This window comes from Micromys minutus, assembly GCF_963924665.1.
Source record: "Micromys minutus genome assembly, chromosome: 27".
Lineage (NCBI taxonomy): Eukaryota > Metazoa > Chordata > Mammalia > Rodentia > Muridae > Micromys > Micromys minutus.
The window spans coordinates 37,688,568-37,707,925 of NC_137962.1; the positions used below are offsets into that span (position 1 = coordinate 37,688,568).

Below are 19,358 nucleotides of genomic sequence, written 5' to 3' on the forward strand. Positions count from 1 at the left end.
CTAGATATAGAGCCAACCAATTAAGATAAAGCTCACCTACCCCTCTATGGAATTCCCCTAATGTGCTTTAAATTGGGCCTGCGAACTTACTTGGGCATCTCCATCTTGGTAAATGGTAGATAGACTTCAGCATGTTGGACTTCTGCAGAATAAATAAAATGTTCTTTGCTTTTGCATACGATTTGAGTCTCTCCAGACTCAAATATCATTCTTCGGTGAATCATGGACCCTTACAACGAATAGGTCCAAAGAGCTGGGATCACAGTTTAATGAGGGAAAAAATATCCATTTCTTACAGATCTAGTTTTGTGGAAGATAGACAAGTACCATGGTGCATGTTCAGGGTTAGGCACTTGCCACTAAGCCTGACAATATGAGTTTGACCCCTGGAGCCCACATGGAGGAAAAAGAGAACTGATGTCAGCAAGTTGTCTTCTGATTTTCACATATACACTGTGGCTTGCATGTATCCATATACTATATAAACACAAAATAAACACAAATGTTTTTAAAAATCACTAGCTGGTGTCTCAGAGTCACAGAACTTATAGACTGTCTCTATACATATTAAATGAATTTACCGTAATGACTGTAGTCTTATGAACCTAACAATGGGTATCTGTAAATGGGACATGCAAGAATCTAGTAGTTGCTCAGTTCAACAAGGCTAGTTAGTTATCCTAGTTAATCTTCTGTCCCAACAAATGTGCTGGCAAGTAAATCTTTCTTCTAATGTCCTTATGTAGGCCTCCAGCAGAAGGTATGACTCAGATTATACCTTTGTCCCAGGATGACCTTGAACTCAGAGATCTGCTTGCCTCAGTCTCCTGGAATTAAAGGCATGCACTATCTTGCCTGGACCCAAGATTTTCATAGCCACTATGCCTCAAGATCTCTAAGTCAAGATCCAGGTCAGAAACCTGTCTTCTAGCCTCAAGATCTGGATCACAAGTGTGCCCTCCAATTCTGGATTGCAGTTCATTTCAGATGTAATCAAGTTATCAACCAAGAATAGCCATCACACTGAGTATAGTAGCTCATGGATGTAATCATGGTACAAACGCAGGAGTATCACTGCAAGTTCAAGGCCAGCCTGGGCTACACAAGGAGTTTCAGGACAGCCATGGCTGCACAGCAAGACCTTATCTCAAAAAAACCAAACAAAATAAGTACTGAGCTATGTAATTTATACACTTGACCATACAAATGTCATCTTTTAATCAGGTGAAAAAAGGTTTAAAAAAGAAAGAAAGAAAGAAAGAAAGAAAGAAAGAAAGAAAGAAAGAAAGAAAGAAAGAAAGAAAAACTCTGAAATGTACTATTTTTGGAAACTTTAGGTCTAAATTGTTTTCTTAAAGACCTAGTTTCCCACTCAGATATATCACAAAAATATCTGTCTTCCTGAATACTGTTCTCCAGTTAAAAACTTCTCAGTTATGACCAATGTTTACTACCAGAGAAAAGTCTGTTTTATTGGTAGCCAATACTATAATATCACAATAATGCTCTAAGCAGCAGTAACTGAAAACCTCATGAAATTAAGTCCAGCCCTCATGTTCTAGTTGGCTGGCCAACAGACTCAAAATTATACAGTGTCTTGTTTTCTAAATTTTTTTCCTATTTTTATTTCCCAATATTTTCCTTTGTCCATTTTTGCATGTTTCCATGTGCATAGTGACATATTTGCATGTGTGGGTGTACATGTAATGTGTATACAATCATGTGAAAGCCCAAAGTGATGCCAGGAATCATCCTAGGTCACTCTTCTACCTTAATCATTGAGGCAGGGTCTCTTCTCAATCAAACTCTGAATCTACTGATATGATTAGTGTCATTCGCCAGCTTTCCATGAGAATTCCCTATTTCTATCTTCCAAGGCTAGCATTACAAATGGGCTGTCACACCCATCTGGGATGTATGTGTTTTCTGGAAACCAAACTCCTATTCTCCTCATTGTGTAGCAAGTACTTTAAGCACTGAGCCACGATCTCCTTAGCCTTCTATATCTCATAACTTTTGAGACAGGGTTTCTCTGTGTAGCCCTGGCTGTCCCGGAACTCATTCTTGTAGACCAGGCTGGCCTGAAACTTACAAGAGATCTGCCTGCCTCTGCCCCTGCCCCACACACCCAGTGCTGGGATTAAAGGCATGAGCAACTGCCACCCAGCAATGCATCCTCTAAGTCTTACATAAACAGCATCACAATTTACTAAGACCCCTTAGTAAGAAATCTATAACATACATGAGCTCCTTAATCTCACATTCAATGAGACTCCAAGTGAGACTTATACCTGGGGCACTGAGCAGGTGTTAGGTATTGTTAAAGAACTTTAAAGACTGTTAAAATCATTCTGGTGTTGATAAGTTCTTTAAGTTTTTATAAGAACATTCATGTAAATAAGAACATATGGAAGGAGGCAGTGTGTTGACTCAGTATTGTTGAGCTACTGTACTCTCCCTTGCTGCCCCACTGAGCAAAGGGACTGCCAGTCAAAAGCCAGATGCCCACTCTTATCCCAGCACCAGCTGCTTTAAACATTCCTTTGACACATTCAGGAAAACACATGATGATCCAGCTGCTTGCTTTCACTCCTGAAAGTACAAGGCCCAGTGAGGACTGTTTCAAAGTACCAGATGTTTTGCTATTAGAAACTTCAATGAACTCGAGATGACTCTGCAGCCAGAGAGGGTGCACTTTCCCTAGTGGCCTACTAGCGGGAATTCTGTGACTGGTCTGGAAAGAGACACTGCTGACTTAGTGCAAACACAAACATTCGTTTGCGCAAGAGGTTTGCTGTGATGACTACATAAGCAAGCAGGCTTGGTTGTGCCATTATACTCAATAAATGACTGTTTCCAAGTAATTTTTCTTTGCCTTTTCAGGCTCAGTTGGAAATAAAAGAAATGACAGTGAAGTAGTGGCAGAGGCAGCAGAGGGACAGCAATAGCAAAACAGCTGGAATGCAGAGCTGAGAGGCCCTGAGTAGCCAAATAAAAGGGAGAAGTGAGCAGTGGTTAGGCTGAGCTGCACACACAGAACACATGCACATCCATATACCACACACAGGGACAAAAACAACAATAAAAAGGTCATTGTCATCTGAACAAAAACAGCTGAAGTTATCCCTTTGGTCTTCATATGTGCACACACAAAAACAAGACACTGGAATTCCTAACACTGTTAATAGTTTCTATCTCAGGCAGGTGTTTCAGTCAGTATGTGACAGCATCTGTAATGCAAAGCACACACGCTGTGTGTCAGAGTCAAAGCTGCTCTGAGGCTGGGTAATCCACACGCACTGCCCAAAACACTGTGTTTGTTATTCACTTGATTTTGCATTAATTTTTGGTTGATACATGTTCAGAAATCTTTTGTCAGATTTCACAACCCCACGTTTTTGATCTGTCTCAAACAGGTGGTCTATCTCTCTCTTACCTTAGCTAGGAAACAGGCAGCTTGGATTCTGGGCCTCGCCACCAATTCACACAGCTTCACCCCAACATTCACTATGAAAATGAAAAAACCCTAGACTTTGCCCACAAAACTCTTTAGCACCCGCCTTCTGCTGAAACCTTTGGAGAAGCTTCTGTGGCTTCTGTTTTTAGGGTATTCTTTTCCAAAGACCCTTCAGATCTTAACACAGAAAGGCACAATATTTCCTTCTCAATATCCCATATTTGCCTTACTTGGTTTGCTCTTAGGATATTCCCGTCTTCCCAAACCCCCCGTCTCATCTGCAGCGTGTGCCCCAGGTTGCAGAGCACTGCTGTAAAGTGACAAAGGTTGTCCCTTAGCAGGAGTACATAAGTTCTCCTTCCTCCTCCCACCTTAGTCCCTGGCATTGCCTGGAAGGCCCCTATCTTCTCTGGGCTTTCTCACCAGTCACTTCCATTTTCGAGGAAGAGGGTGTTGACCTCTTCTAGCACTTCCTTCTCCTTCCACCTGCTCCCACACCTCTACTGCTGCAGTGCCTGTGACCCTTTGCTTTATTTCCTCTTTGCCTGAGCTTGTGATGGACAGAAACAATGTAATCTCTGTGGTCAGAACACAGCCCTCCAGCATGGACATGCATTCGTTAATACACTTTCCACAGGCCTTTTTCTAAAAGGCAGACACCAGAATGAGCAAGTGTCCCAGTGCTCCTACAGTCAGCACTTCCACAGGTCCCCAGCATAAAGCGTTCATCCACTAGGCAGCTATTCCTGCTCCATAAGGCCCAAGACTGTCTTGAGAATTTATTCCACAAAAAGTCTTTCTTTTATTCTTCTGACCTACAAGCCTGTGTTTTTTACTCATCACCCTTCCCTGCCTCTACTGCTCTGCCAGTATCATTGTCTGCTCCCTAAACTCTTCGTTGTGAGCTGCCATATGGGTGCTGGGATTTGAACCCTGGTCCTCTGGCAGAGCAGCCAGTGCTCTTAGCCACTAAGCCATCTCTCCAGCCTGCTTTTTTATTTTCTTAAGATTTACTTATCTTTACCTTATATGTATGAGTGTTTTGCTCATACATGCAAGCATACTACATGATGCAGTGCCTACAGAGGCCAAAAGAGGATTGCCGGGGCCTCTGGAACAGGAGTTGGTCAGCTGCCACGGTGCTGAGAACAAAGTGCTTGTCTTCTACTAGAGCAGTAAGTGACCCTAACTGCTGAGCCACCTCTCCAGACTCCATGCCTGCTCCTACTGCCCAAAACTTTAAGAGTAAACTACAACCAGTATTTCCATTTCTCATTAGTAACATGATTTTGTTAATTACTAAAATTTGCAATGAAGACTGACTGATTGCTTGATTAACTGATTTCTATGTTAGACAAGTGCTCTACCATTTAGCTGCACCCCAGTTCCTATATATGTTTTTAAATACAGAATAATATTTCCTTTCCAATTCTTATCTTCCTTTTCTATCCTCCTAATCTGTCATAATTTTCTTTCAATCAATATTCACTTCAAACAGTGCTATTAGTAAGTAAATAACACATATGGCCAGCCAAGGATATATAGTGAAGTCTTTTCTTAAAAATAAATAGTCATGCAGTGATAGAACACCCCTTTAATAACAAATATGGCCAGCCAAGGATATATAGTGAAGTCTTTTCTTAAAAATAAATAGTCATGCAGTGATAGAACACCCCTTTAGTCCCAGCACTTAGGAAGCAGGTGGATCTCTCTGAATTTGAGGACAGCTTAGTCTACAGAGTAAGTTCCAGGACAACCAGGGCTACATAAAGAAACCCTGTCTTGAAAGACCTAATTAATTAATTAATTAATTAATAAGTAATAATAAATGGAGGGAAGGGAAGAACAGAGAAAAAGAAATGTAGGGCTGGTAAGATGGCTCAGCTAGTAAAGGAACCTGCCACCTAGCATGATGGCCTGAGTTCCATCCTGGAACTTGCATGGTTAAAGGAGAAAGATGACTCTGTCAAGTTGTTCTCTGACTTCCACAAATATGCTCTGCAGCATGAGACACACACATATGTCAGAAAACTACCCAGAAAGGTGGTGGGTTCCCCTCCTCATGCCTCACATTAGGACCTATACTGAAAGCTCAAAAGCCAAAGGAAATGACCCAAATTATTCTCCTTAACTCCCTGATTTTCTGCAACAAAGTCTGACTATGTTACCCAGGTTGACCTTGAATCTATAATTCTCCTGTCTCAGCCTTAGTGCTAGGATTATGGTTATGTGCTACCATGTGGAACTCAGATTCTCTTTCTTTGGAAACCTCAAGGTCATCCAAATATTTTAGTCTATCTCCTCCACCAAGACTAGTCAAAGAAAACTGTAAAGCAAAATGAGGAATTCATTTCCCTTTTCATAACCTGCTGCTGATTCTGGAAACTCTGCAGTCTAAAATAATCCACACTTGTCACCGTCTTCTTCATTCTGGCATCTAGCACTCTACTTGCTGTGTAGTACATTGAAGACAGCCTTGAGTATTTTGCCAAACTTCTCACTGACAGGTAGTAATGTTGCCTTTGCCCTTTAAATCTGGAGTCCATCTGACAGAACATGGATGACTTCTGAGGCTGGGCCCTAAGATATCTGTGGCTTCTGCATTCTTGGAACATGCCCTGGTGGATCCCAGCCACCTTAAGGCAAATAGAAAGGTCACATGGAGATGCACCTCAATGCTTAGTCAACAGCCTCAAGCTGAGCTCCCAGCTGGCAGCTGACACTGGCTGCCAGCCATGGGTTGAGCTGTTTGGGACATTTCTGAACAACTGGGCATCCAGCTGATTACAGAGCCAGCCAATACAATATTGGAGCAAAAGAACTGCCCTACTGAGCTCAGCCAACTACCACCAAGTTATTAAAGACAGCACAAGGCTGCTGTGGGTACTTAACGAAACTTCTTTTTATTTTTAGAACAAATTAAGAGTTACAAGAAAATTGCAAAGAAGCAGCTTTTCTAAACATGCCCTAACCTAGTCTATGCACATTATTACCCTGGTCTTAACCTGGCCCATTTGTCACAATTAAAGAACCATAATGACACATTATCATTTACTCAAGTGTGTATTCCACTGAGATCTCATTAGTATTTACACATGTCCCTGGATCCCACTTAGGATAACACACTGCATGTAGTCACTGTGTCTCCTTAGGCTCCTCTTGGCTGTTTCTCAGACATTTTTATTTTCCTTGATATCCGCAGTCAGCTATTTTGTAGAACACCCTCACATGGAATCATTCTTGTATTTTTCTGAGTAGAGTAGGGCACTGAGTTTAAGGAAGAAGTGCTATTTCACATTACATCAACGGCACATACTGGAAGCATGACATCACTGATAATGTTGAACTTGCTCCTCTGGTTGACCCTTGCCAGGTTTCTCTATGTGAAGCCACATTAAAGAAATGAGAAGTTACTATATGCATCCTTCAGAATGGGGTATCTACACAGGTCCTTCTACTTATAACACTGCTTAGCCTCTACCTACATCCACACTATCCTGTATACCAGAAACCTAATATTCTTCCCCCAAAGCCCAGTCCAAGTGTTCCCTCTTCACTATGAGGCTTCCTCTAAGGAATAATGCAATTTAGTAACAGTACCACAGCCCAGTCTTACTCTCAGGTAGACTGAAACTCCCAGGGTGCAGGCACTATATAACTTGGCTAGCTTGGCACACATATAGCTAGGATACAGTAAATCCTAAGTACCTAGTAAGTGCTTGTAAACTTAATTAACTAGATGTCTTAAAAGTATACCATTTTTGATAATATCTCAATAAAAGAAAGGATAACACCAAACAGCTAAGGTCCAAACTATGACAGTAAATCTTCAACAGTGATAATCCTCTCTGTTAATACGCACTTCCACACTGTTGTAGCTAGGAAAGGCACCAGGGATAAAAAGATCATTATATTCAATCAGTAACAGCCACTGTGACAGATAAAATGTATTTCAGGTCAACAGGCACATAAATGTCAAGTGAAGTAGGTCACATAAGCCTCTAAGGGAATGAGGAACCAAGTGCATACCTCTTACCTTTAAGATGCGCCATTAAAGACTTTACAGTACATAATTCTCATACTTAACTCTGCAAATGTGGAACAGAGAATGACTTGTGATGAGTGTGTAGGATGTGTTCTTTACAGTAGGGAAATTAACTAAGAAATGTTCCTTAGTAAAAATATAAGGAATAGCACTATGCCTCTGAAAAAAATATTTAGGGGACTTCTAGAGTTTTACTATGACAACTCTGTTGATGTGCATTATAAGTTTAGCACTTATAATATGCACTTTCACTAAAACAACTAAATTCACTAAAATTCCAAGACTGCTGTTGGCCATATGAAATTGTATTCCAGTGACCATTTAGGATAAAAATAGGCAATAGTCCTAAACTAACACGAAACTAACATTTTTGTTTCTACTTAAAACACTAGAACACCAATCACCAAAAGAAAACAAAATCACAATGTAACAGACAACTCTGTGTCAGCACCTGGGACAGTTCCTGGCACACACCAGTGATCAATAAATATTTGCTGAATTAGTAGTGAAAGAAAGAAGAGAAATAAAGAAAAAGGTAAAAAGTAAAACTAATCAAGGAAGCCAGGAGTGGTGGCACTCAGGAGGCAAAGGCAGGTGGATCTCTAGTTTGAGGCCATCCTGGTCTACATAGACAGTCCCTATCTCAAAAAAACAAACAACAACAACAACAACAAAACAGGAAAAGAAGGGTAATAATAGGGTGGACAAGACAGATCAAACATGCTTTTTGTATAAACTTGGTAACTTGAGTTCAAGCCCAGGAACCTATAAAGAATTGTACTACATAAAATGTTCTGACCTCCACAAGTGTAATGTGTGTCGACACACACATCATGCAATAATAATAGTTTTTAAAATCATAAAGTTGTACGAAAGCAATAATGGAAAGTATATATTTACATAATTTAAGAATTATCTATGAGTTACCTACTGTGAGCTTCTGGAAGCTACTGCCTACTTCATCTCTTTTTGGCAGAGAAGAAAACAATCATAATCTACACTTCCCAACTCTGAACAAATATATAATCTCTAATCCTCTCTGAATGTAAGCATCTCTCTCCAGGAAAAAGCCTGGAAAATATTACACTGTTCTAGAGATTCTCTTCATGAGGAACATCCTTACTCAGGCCACACTAAGGCATCTTTGTTTTCGATTTAACATTCTCTTGGCATCTTGTAAATGTATTGACCAGCATACTTGCTCTTAATATTTTTTTATGAGTACATTCTTGCTCTCTTCAGACACATCAGAAGAGGGCATCAGATCTCATTACAGATGGTTGTGAGCCACCATGTGGTTGCTGGGAATTGAACTCAGGACCTCTGGAAGAACAATCAGTGCTCTTAACCACTGAGCCATCTCTCCAGCCCCACTTTTAATATTCTTGATATCTGCTCCATAGTTTCGACTCTAAATCTTTCTCCCTCAAGAAGATATCTTGTTATTCATGTTCTCAATTACACAATCCACTCTCTAGACCAGTGATTCTATTTTCAAGACAACAGAAAGAAAAGCTAAACTAACTCTCTTTCCTCTTAATATTTTCCTCCCTGATCCCTCACCCATGCCAAGTGGGAAGAGGAACTGGCCTGAGCTCAGATACCCTGGCACACTGGTTCTGAGCTTCCATCAAGCTTGCAAATCTGAAGCCCATTTTATATTTTTCTGATCCTTCCACTCACTGTTTTCTTCTTTTCTCAAAGAAAGCACAGCCTTCTCCAGTCTTTTTTAAAAAATGGTTTGAGTTTGGTGGTGGCAGCATCATACACCTTTAATCCCAGCGCTCAGGAGTCAGAAGCAGGCAATCTGAGTCTGAGGTCAACCTGATCTACAGAGCAAGATCCAGGACAGCCAGGACTACATAAGGAGACCCTCTCTCAAGAAACAAAAACGAACTGGAGAAATGGCTCAGAGGTTAGAAGCAAAGATGTTCACTGGAGTTCAATTCTTAGCATCCACATGCAGCTCACAACTGTGTGTAACTGCAATTCCAGGAGACCCATGGCACCAGGCATACGCATGGTGCACGTGTGTATATATGCATGGAGGCAAAAATACACAGATAAAATAAATATCACTTAAAAGAAACAAAAACTTACAAAGCATGTAAAAAGTTTTATTAGAAGAACTTTATGTATGTATAAAGTGAATGTGATTAAGCTTCTCTACACAGCCATCTCCAAGATTCAACAGTTGTCCAGAATCTGTTCTTCTTGTCTCATCTATGCCTCAACTCATCCATCCTCATATTCAATGACTATTACTTCACAAATCTAGTGGATACAACTCATCTGTGTCTACTTGTAGTTTTTATTATTATAAATTACAGCACCCTATAAGAGCATCTCCAGCAAAACCATCTCTCACAGGTTTTCTCATGCCGTTTCCCTTTAATAAATTTTTGCTGTTGTTTTAATAGATAGCTGGGGTTCTTGTTAGGCTGTCCTTAAACTTCTGGACTCAAATTATCAGCCTCTTCAGTGCTAAGATTACAGGCCAGCACTGCAGGCATCTTCCACAGTGATGTGCCCTACCAGTCCCTTTCTTTGTGCGCTGAGACAAGGTCTTACTATGTAGCTGAGATTGATATGGAATTTCTATACCGTCCAGGATAGCTCAAACTTGCAATCCTACCTCAGCCTCTTAAGTGCTGAAATTATGTGTGTAAACTACCATACTAGCTTGTATTACTTCTTTAAACTTCGTCTTTTTAAATTTTTAAAAAAGATTTATTTATTTATTTATTTATTTATTTATTTATTTATTTATTTATTTTATGTATGTGAGTATACTGTTGCTATCTTCAGACACCAGAAGAGGGCATTGGATCCCATGACAGATGGTGGTGAGCCACCATGTGGTTGCTGGGAACTAAACTCAGGACCTCTGGAAGAGCAGTCAGTGCTCTTAACCGCTGAGCCATCTCTCCAGCCCTTATTCCTTCTTTAAAAAATTATAAATATATATATTTATATATCAATTTGTAGGGTGCTTGCTCAGCACAAAGGAGGCTCTCAGTTTGACCCCCAGTACCACATAAACCAAATGTGTCTATAATCCTAGCACTTCATTGGTTTAGAGAAAGGAAAAGCGTGTGTGTGTGTGTGTGTGTGTGTGTGTGTGTGTGTGTGTCCCTTGTGTTTGCAAGGCAAGACTTTGCCAACTGAGCCATCTCCGTTTTTCTGGAAATTCCCCTGTTGATTTGTGATGCAAAAGAACCTCAAGCCCTCCTAAGGTGAAATCAGTTAACTTTAAAACACACTTCAAATCTGTATTTCCTTTGTCTTCAGAACTATCACAGAACCATGGGCTTCCCTCTCACTTGACAGCTGCCACTCAGGGTTCCAATTCCTCTCCTACCTCTCTCCAGCAGTCTCCAGATGGTAAGCTGATCACTCAAACAATCATTTATTCTGTTCTTCCCAGAGGAAACAGCTGTAAATGGCTGCCCAGTTGAGAGAACAGGGCCACTGTGGCCTCTGAAGAGCACAGGCTCTCCACCCTTCTCTAATCTGCTATCACACTGGGCCACCTGGGCATCTGATAGTTCCTGGAACAGGTGGGGGCTCTGTAGCCCTTTCTTCTGCATAGAACACTGCTTTCCTCACTTTTAAAGTGCTGGCCGCCTGGCTCTTTAGCTAACATCAGTCTCAGAGGCCTTTCTCCGCCATCCCAGCTCTTCTTCCTAGTCACCTTTTAATCTATGTATTATTTTCTGTCCTTCACGGTATTCACAGTGACCTGGAAAGAGATCTCAGTTGCTAAGATCTCTCTCTTGCAGAGAACTCAGGATTGGTTCCCAGCACTGACATGGTGGTTCACAACCATCCTTAACTCCAGATCCAGGAGGTTCCACACCCTCTGCTGACATGCTTGTGTACCATGTACAGTACCGGTGCACATACATATGCAGGCAAGATATTAAAAATTATTATTAAGAAAAGAAAGAGACTTAGCTCAAAACCACATTTTACAGAAAATGCTCCACTTACCCTCCAAACCAGCTTTCTATTCACAGATACCCAAAATTAAGTTAAGATAGAATTGTGATAAAGTTCTACATTAACAAAAATCATTACAAATATAAGATTTTATATAAAACATCAAGACAGAAGATAAAATTTTTGAATTAAAAAGACTGATGATGATTAGATTAAAATCCAATTTCTCTTTTTGTTAATTTGAGGCAAGGATTTGCTATGTAGGCCTGGATGGATTGCTATTCATTTGATAGCTCAGTCTGGCCTCAAATTCAAGGCACTCTTCCTATCTCAGTGTCCCAAGTAGAATAAAAGTATGTGCTGCTGTGCCCAGCTGTGTTCTCTCATTTTTAGTCTGATTTTGAACTAATGTCATTAAGTAACTAAAAACCAAGAGAACCAATGTTTCCTTCCATCCCACAAAACAAAATCTGCCTTACATTTCTGGCTGGTTTCAAACTTTCACAAGTATATACAATTTTCATAATATAATTTACAATATAATACTAATACCATTCTCTTAGGATCACAAACTCAAGGCTTGCTAGGCTGCCAAGTAAGTGCAAGGACAGCCTGGTGACCTAATCTGAGCCTGTCTCAAAATAAAATGTAAAAAGGGATAAGAGTATATAGGTCAGAGGTAGAGAATTTGTCTAGCGTAAGTCAGGCCTTGGATTTAATCCATAGTCAGTCAGTCCTTCCGTCTGTCTGTCTCTCTCTTGCACATGTGCGCATGTGTGCACGTGCACACACACACACACACACACACACACAGAGTAAAATGATGAAGAACAGAGAACAAAGATCTCATCCGTCTAGTTCCTGAATTCACCTACAGCAGACGCCCGCTCAGTCATCCACTGCCACTGCTGCCCAGCTTGCTCTCCATCTGTTGCTCTGTAGAATCATGTACTGACCTGGGAGCTGCTTTCTTCCTCTACTTCTCCCTCATTGGTTTGCATGGGAACAGACTCTGTGCAAAACTCTGCAGACACGCACAAACACTGCCTGGGAAGTAAAAAGAAAACATGTAAGGACTTCAAGGCAAAAGTTTGCTTTTTCAAACACTTAGTGAAAATCTGCCATGGATATCCTGGATGAAGCAATGACTTTAACTATGTGGACCTCTCAGTGTGCATATATGTGTTGTAAGGCATCTGGGAAGAGAAAAAAAGAGGGAAAGCTGGAGCAGGAAGCTTCCCCAGCTTGGAGGGCAGTTGGAAAGGCACTGGGGTAATAAATTGCTTTACATTTCTCTACCCATTTATTTGCCTTTGGCAAAGGTGATAATGGATCCTTCAATGTCTCTTACTGTAGACACCTGCCAGAAAGAATGCCAATGAGCAAAGATGTGATACCACAGTGAGTCTCCGTTGGAATTGACTGCATTGCTTGGGTTATAACTATGTTTAACATCCTTGGCTTTTGTAACTGGTTGTTTGAATAGGTATGGTCCACACAGATTCATGTGTTTGAATGCCTAGCCCATAGGGAATGGCACTAACAGCATATGTGGCCTTACTAGAGGAAAAATGTCATTGTAGAGGTGGGGCTTTGAGGACTTAAATGCTCAAGCTACACCCATGTGAAACATATCCAGTCTCCTCACTGTCTTCAGATCAAGATGTAGAACTCTCGGCTCCTCCAGCACCATGTCCGCCTGTGTGCTGCCATGCTTCCTGCCATGATAATGGACTGAACCTCTGAAACTGTAACCCAGCCCCAATTAATTTTTTTTTTATAAGAGCTGCCTGGTCATAGTATCTATTCACAGCAATAAAACCAAAACTAAGACAGTAACTGAGATACTCTAATTACTAAGTATACTTTTTAAGGAAAAATATGCCTAAGAAACTAAATGTCAGATCATTTATTTTTACACAAATAAGCTATTTATAGAATAATACAATAAGAGTAGCAATGTTTCGTCTAATAATAAGAGCTGAGACCAGTGACACTGCCCTAAAATCAATTTTTGGAACCCACGCAGTGAAAGGACAACCCTCCAAAACTGTGCTCTGACCTCCACACACATACCATGTAGTATGTGCACACAATCAATAAATGTGAAAAAAATATTCAAAGAGTATGCATCAAGAAGTCTATTAAAACGTCATATATTAAGAAGGCTGGTGGTGCCAGGTATGGTGGCTTACACCTTTAATCCTAGCACTTGGAAGGTATTTTGGACAGAATTTTGGCTTCATTGTGACTTCCAGGCCAGCCAGGGTTAGAGAGAGAGAAAGAGAGAGAGAGAGAGAGAGAGAGAGAGAGAGAGAAAGAGAGAGAGAGAGAGCACTTGCCTGGTATACACAATTTGTCCCAGTTCTATGACCAGCACTGAAAAAAACAAAAATAATGTTAAACTTTAAAGTTTTGACAAAGCTTTATCTATTTTATGCACATGAGTGCTTTGCCTGTGTGCATGTCTATGTACACATGTGTGTCTGGTACTTTCTGCGCTCAGAGAGGGTGTCAGATCTTCTGGACTAGTTATTTATGAACATTATAAGCTGCTATGCATGCACTGGGAACAGAACCTGGGTCCCCTGTAAGAGCAGTAAGTGCTCTTAACTACTGAATCATGGCTCAAGCCCCTCAAAGCTAATATTTTTAATTTCCCTTTGGCACTTTTCATTTTTTCAATTTTTCTCAAAACTCTCTCATTCATCCTGGCCCCATCCCTTCTCTATGTGTCTTTTTTTTTTTAAGTCTAGATTTCCCAAAAGAATATTTGCAACATGTTTTTAAAATCTAGCTTATATTTTAGTAACTTCAAATATGTAATTATTAAAAAACAATTAGTCAAATCAACTAAAAGGAACTTCTATGAGTGACCTTCATAGTGGACACTGCTAGTAACCACACTGACCACAGAGTGACCACTACAACTGAAGTGTACACGGTGTACACTGAACACAATCCACTACCACAGCAACCACAGCAATGACCGCTATAGCTGCCCATATCAACGGTCAACACAGTAACCATCACTAAGATTGACCATCACCGTGAAACTGTGACTACCACAGTCATGACAGTGACCACTACAGTTGAGCACACCAACGGTCACCACAGGGACCACCTGACTGACCAACAGTGAACACTACACATGGCCACCACAGTAACTACAACAGTTACCATCATGACTGACTGTTTTAGTTAGGGTTTTATTGCTGTGAAGAAACACCATGACCACAACTCATAAAGAAAAACATTTAACTGGGGCTGGCTTATAATCCAGAGGTTTAGTCCATTATCACTATGATGGGAAGGATGGCAGCGTAGAGGCAGATATGATGCTGGAGAAGTGTCTGAGAGTTCTCTATCAGGATCCACAGGCAGCAGGAAGAGACAGTGAGCCACTAGGCCTGGCTTGAGCATCTGAAACCTCAATATCCACCCCAGTGACACATTTCCTCCAACAAGGCCATTCTTACTCCAACAAGACCACACCTCCAATAATGTCACTCTATGGGGAGTGTCTATGGGGACCATTTTCATTCAGACCACCTGACCATCACAGATGACTAACACTACGAGTGACACCACTGTGATCACTATGAGCGACACTCAAAGTGAACACTACAGCTGACCACCACAGTGTCCATGACAGTGACCACCAGTGTCTACTATGACTAACCATCACAGTGGACACTACAAGTAAACACCACCACAGTGCCCATGACCATGACCCTCACAGTGGACAGTATAGTGACCACTATGTAATAGTTAAAACGATGCTTATAATGGATGCTTATGTACACAGAAACTCTTTTTTAAATCATTTATTTATTATATATAAGTACACTGTAGCTGTCTTCAGACACACCAGAAAAGGGCATCAAATCTCATTACAGATGGTTGTGAGCCACCATGTGGTTGCTGGGATTTGAACTCAGGACCTCTGGAAGAGCAGTCAGTGCTCTTAACCACTGAGCCATCTATCTCTCCAGCCCCGCACAGAAACTCTTTAGGAATGTACCCAGGCCTGCAGATCTGTTCTGGTGTAGGCCTCTCTGTACCAAGTCATAAGACCTGAGACTAAAAAGGGATTTCTAAAAAGGGTATGTGGTAAAGGGTATCAAAATATCTACTGTGCTCACTAATAAAGTTTTTAAGAAACAAATGCATATTTATGTAATGAGAAAAGTAAAATTGGCATAGTTGTACTTATAAATCTCTATTTACTCAGGCCCAGATGAACAAACACTGTTCAATCTCTCTGAGCTCACAAGTGAAATAAGCTTCTTACGGTTGATCATGTCCTTCACTTTTTATGGCAATTATGCATAAACAGAATTATTCCATGAAAATTAAGTTGGTGGGGCTGGGGATGCAGATCAGTTGGTACAGTGCCTGCCTAGCATTTTTGAGGCCCTCAGTTTGATTATAAAGTTAGATGTGGTATGCACACACTTTATAATCCAAGCACTTGAAAGATTGAGGCAGGAGAATGCTTTAAACTTGAAGCCAACCTAGGAGACAGGAAGGCCCTACCTGAAAAGCAAGAGAGGGAAGAGAAAGAGAAAAGGAAACCCGGCAGCATTGGAGATAGTTTAGTACACTGTCCAGAGAGATGTGCTTTCCGTGCCACGTGTCTCCCTCTTGGCTGAAGTGCAGATCACATTCACAGACCAGGCGGCATCAGCACACTTCAGAGCTTCTCCCTGCTCCCAGGTAACACAGGTAACCCCCATCAGCTCTAGGTCCTTGCTTCCTCCGCAAGGACTCCATCTCTGGACTCTCTTTTAAAAAAACCTTTAACATGTATGGTATTTTGTTTCTGTATGTCTGCACACTGTGTGCGTGCCTGGTGCCAGTGTCTATCAGATTCCCTTGACTTAGAATTATAGATGGTTGTCAGTTGCCATATAGGTGCTGAGAATTGAACCCTGATCCTCTGGAAAGAGCAGCAAGTGTTCTTAACTGTTGAGATCTCTCTCCAGCCCCATCCAGGAGATATATCTTTACCTCTTTAAATAAAAGGTTTTATTTCATGTGCATAAATGTTTTGCCCAAATGCCCTAGAAGTGGAGATACAGATGGTTGTGAGCTATCATGTGGGTCCTGGGAATCAAGCCGAGGTCCTTTGGATGAACAAATGCTTTTAACCCTGAGCCATCTCTCCTGCCCATTCCTGGCCTCTTTTATCTGCTGGCCACTGACTCAGCTAACAGTGATCTCACTGACAGTAGACAGGAAGACCAGCAGTGGCTAGTCTATAACACTTGTGCTTATCAGGTAAGCTTCTTAAGCTACTAGCTTACCTTTTAGAGTCTCCTGTTCGATTCTCTTTTTTTGTTATTAAACATCTTGTTCTAGTCTGATTTGCTTGATTTTATCAGTTCCGCCTTCTCTGTCAGCCACTGCTCTTTCTCTTTCTCGTGACTCCTTTTCCCTGTCCCCAGAATCTTCATGGCTTTAACCCCAACTTTTGCCTCTATATTCACTTCTTAGTGCATTATTTCTTCACAAGTTCTTACCCATTCATCACGGCCCAACTGAGTCTGACTTCTAGTTAGAGCAGAAGTGGTTAAAGCCGACCAATAGAGGACACGGAGCCACCCAGTGACTGGCAACAACATGTAAACTCACTGTTGCTAGGCATGAACGGGCACGGAGCAATAACTATACACAGAGATAGCTGTAGCTCTAACCACACATTCAATCACTACTGCTTTATTTATGTGTGATCTTGAGAAAATCACTGCTTTTCTCAGGCTTGGTGTCCCTAAGGAAACTTGGGAAGAATAATTTTTTTTCCTGAGGATTAATGTCAATCATTTGTACCTGGTACCCAATATTGATTACCCATCCAGTAGCCCCTCTGCTCCGAGGCTTTCCTATAGGCTCACATTCTCAGTTACCTCTTGGCCCTTTCCCTTGGCTTCTTCTTCTTTCTGGTTCCTTCACTTCTAGCTGCCCCAGAGCAGGTAAGGACAGCTTCTCTGAGAGCTCAGAAACACAAGGCATATGGCACTCAACACCTTTCTCCTCAAGCTGCCCAGGAAGCAGGCATTCTTCTTGGTTCCTCATAAATGTGGGACATCTTTACAATTCCCCACAGAAGGTAAAGTCAACTGAGTTCTGGTTGGTTGTTTTTTAAACTGTGTAGCTGAGACTGCTCTTGAACTCCTGATCGTCTTGCCTTCACTTCCCAAGTGCTAGGACTACAGGCATATACTAATGCACCTATCAAGTCTGGGGAGTTCTGAGGTCTAGTGCTGAGAAATTCACTGCTCTGTATATAGGTTTAGTAACAAAAGCATCACCATGGTCCCTTGGATGATATCATCTTTTATCTAATTTCCCATCAGGAGAAAGACAGTGCCATTTCTGTGCCTCAACAACACTAATCTCTGGTGTATTGAACTGAAATTGTTTTTTTGTTGTTGTTTTTATTTTTTGTCTTGTGTCCTCAGAGGTCAGGAGAGGGCATTACATTCACGGGGACTGGAGTTACAGATGGTGAGTGCTGAAAATTAAACCTGGGTTCTCTATAAGAAAAACAAATGTTTTTAAACACTGAGTCAACTTCTCAATCCTGAGACTAAAATCTTAAGAAAACGACATGAAGTGAAAATTTTAGAACATTTTACATTTGGGATTTTTGAGGCTTCTGTTACAAGCTCGGCTTTAGAGAAGGACAAAGTGTTTCTTGTACATTAGACCAAAGCTGCACATTATCTTTTAGCTACAGAGCCTCATAAACTATAGGCCACCCAGCATTTTGACCTCAGCAGTGACTGTAGTTATGGCAACTTTGTCGTTAGGTAAGTGGCTGTTTCTATAGAGACAAGGCTGCATGCATTAGGCTCAGAAGCCTTAGCAAAAGCTTAGGGGTTTGCAGGTCTCACCAAGAATAAGCCACAGCTTTTCACAGTGGTTGGAGGCACTGAAAGCTCATGTATACGAAATGTCAGCTGTGCAAGTAACCTCACATACACTGACCACTCTAGCCTAGCAAGCAAATGCCAGCTGTGCTGGCCTCAGCAAAGAGAACAGGGCTTTAGCAGGCTTGGGTGGCTGCAGCATACAGAGGTTGCTGCTTGACCTTGAATTATGCCTGCCCAGCTTTTCCTAAGCTGGCATGGCTGAAGCAAAGATTAGACGTTGAAGAGACTCCTTTGTATGAGCCTTTTAGACATCAGAAAGTAGGACAATTATTACCTGTCTATAAGTTACAAGGCAGCTAAACTTCACACAGCACATGTATTACAAAGCCAGTGAAGGTCTGTTTGAATTGTTTGCACTAGAAATACATAGGTGTTTCAAAGAGAAAATGAAAATTAAGAGGTTTCTGACTGTACCTAGTAAGAGGAAGGAAGGAAGAAGGGTCTGGGCATACCCTGGAAGACTAGTACAGTGTAAGACAAAAGGGCATGCTACAGAAGAAAGGCCCTCCCCCAATATTCTTGATGTTTCCTTCCTCACAGTACAGTGCCAATGTTTGAATATTAGGGATGTAAATCCCTGACAGAGTGAAGTGCTTATCTGATTAGTGTATCTAGAAGAAACTCAACCTGGACTCACACAATTCAGCCCCTCTGCTGCACCTTTACCTCACTGATACCCATTCTGTCCTGCTCCCCATTCTTCTAAGAGGAGGCTGACCTCAAACTAGGGCTGCCATCTCAACACTTGTTAGGTCTTAGAGTTCATAATAAAAGGCCTACCTGCCCTCAGATATAAGCCAGCTCTCTAGAGCCAACTGCATTCATAATAGTAGGAAACTTTTGATCCCTACTCGTCCCACCCCTTTGTCCTATGCCTCTGCTAGTTAGTTCAGGACTTGGTAGGGAGAGTATTTTTTATTGGGTCCTCTTCCCCACATCCTCTTACCTTAGTATTAGCAGCAAACCTTTCCTTCAC

At 41.3% G+C, this 19,358-nt stretch overlaps 1 protein-coding gene across 3 annotated transcripts in view; it reads right to left on the reverse strand.

The window, feature by feature from the left end:
* TNRC6B (trinucleotide repeat containing adaptor 6B) overlaps positions 1–19,358 on the reverse strand; it is a 205,105-nt gene that overhangs the window by 143,550 nt on the left and 42,197 nt on the right. For 2 of the 3 annotated variants that reach the window (XM_080939806.1, XM_080939804.1), the window contains exons 3-4: positions 13,783–13,823; positions 12,401–12,487 (exon numbers count right to left, since the gene is read on the reverse strand). In XM_080939806.1, coding sequence (XP_080795932.1) covers positions 12,401–12,445 — 45 coding nt within the window. In that variant the 5' untranslated portion in view covers positions 12,446–12,487; positions 13,783–13,823. Of the gene's footprint in view, positions 1–12,400; positions 12,492–13,782; positions 13,824–19,358 lie in introns of all 3 variants that reach the window. The other variant, XM_080939805.1, reaches the window with a different exon arrangement.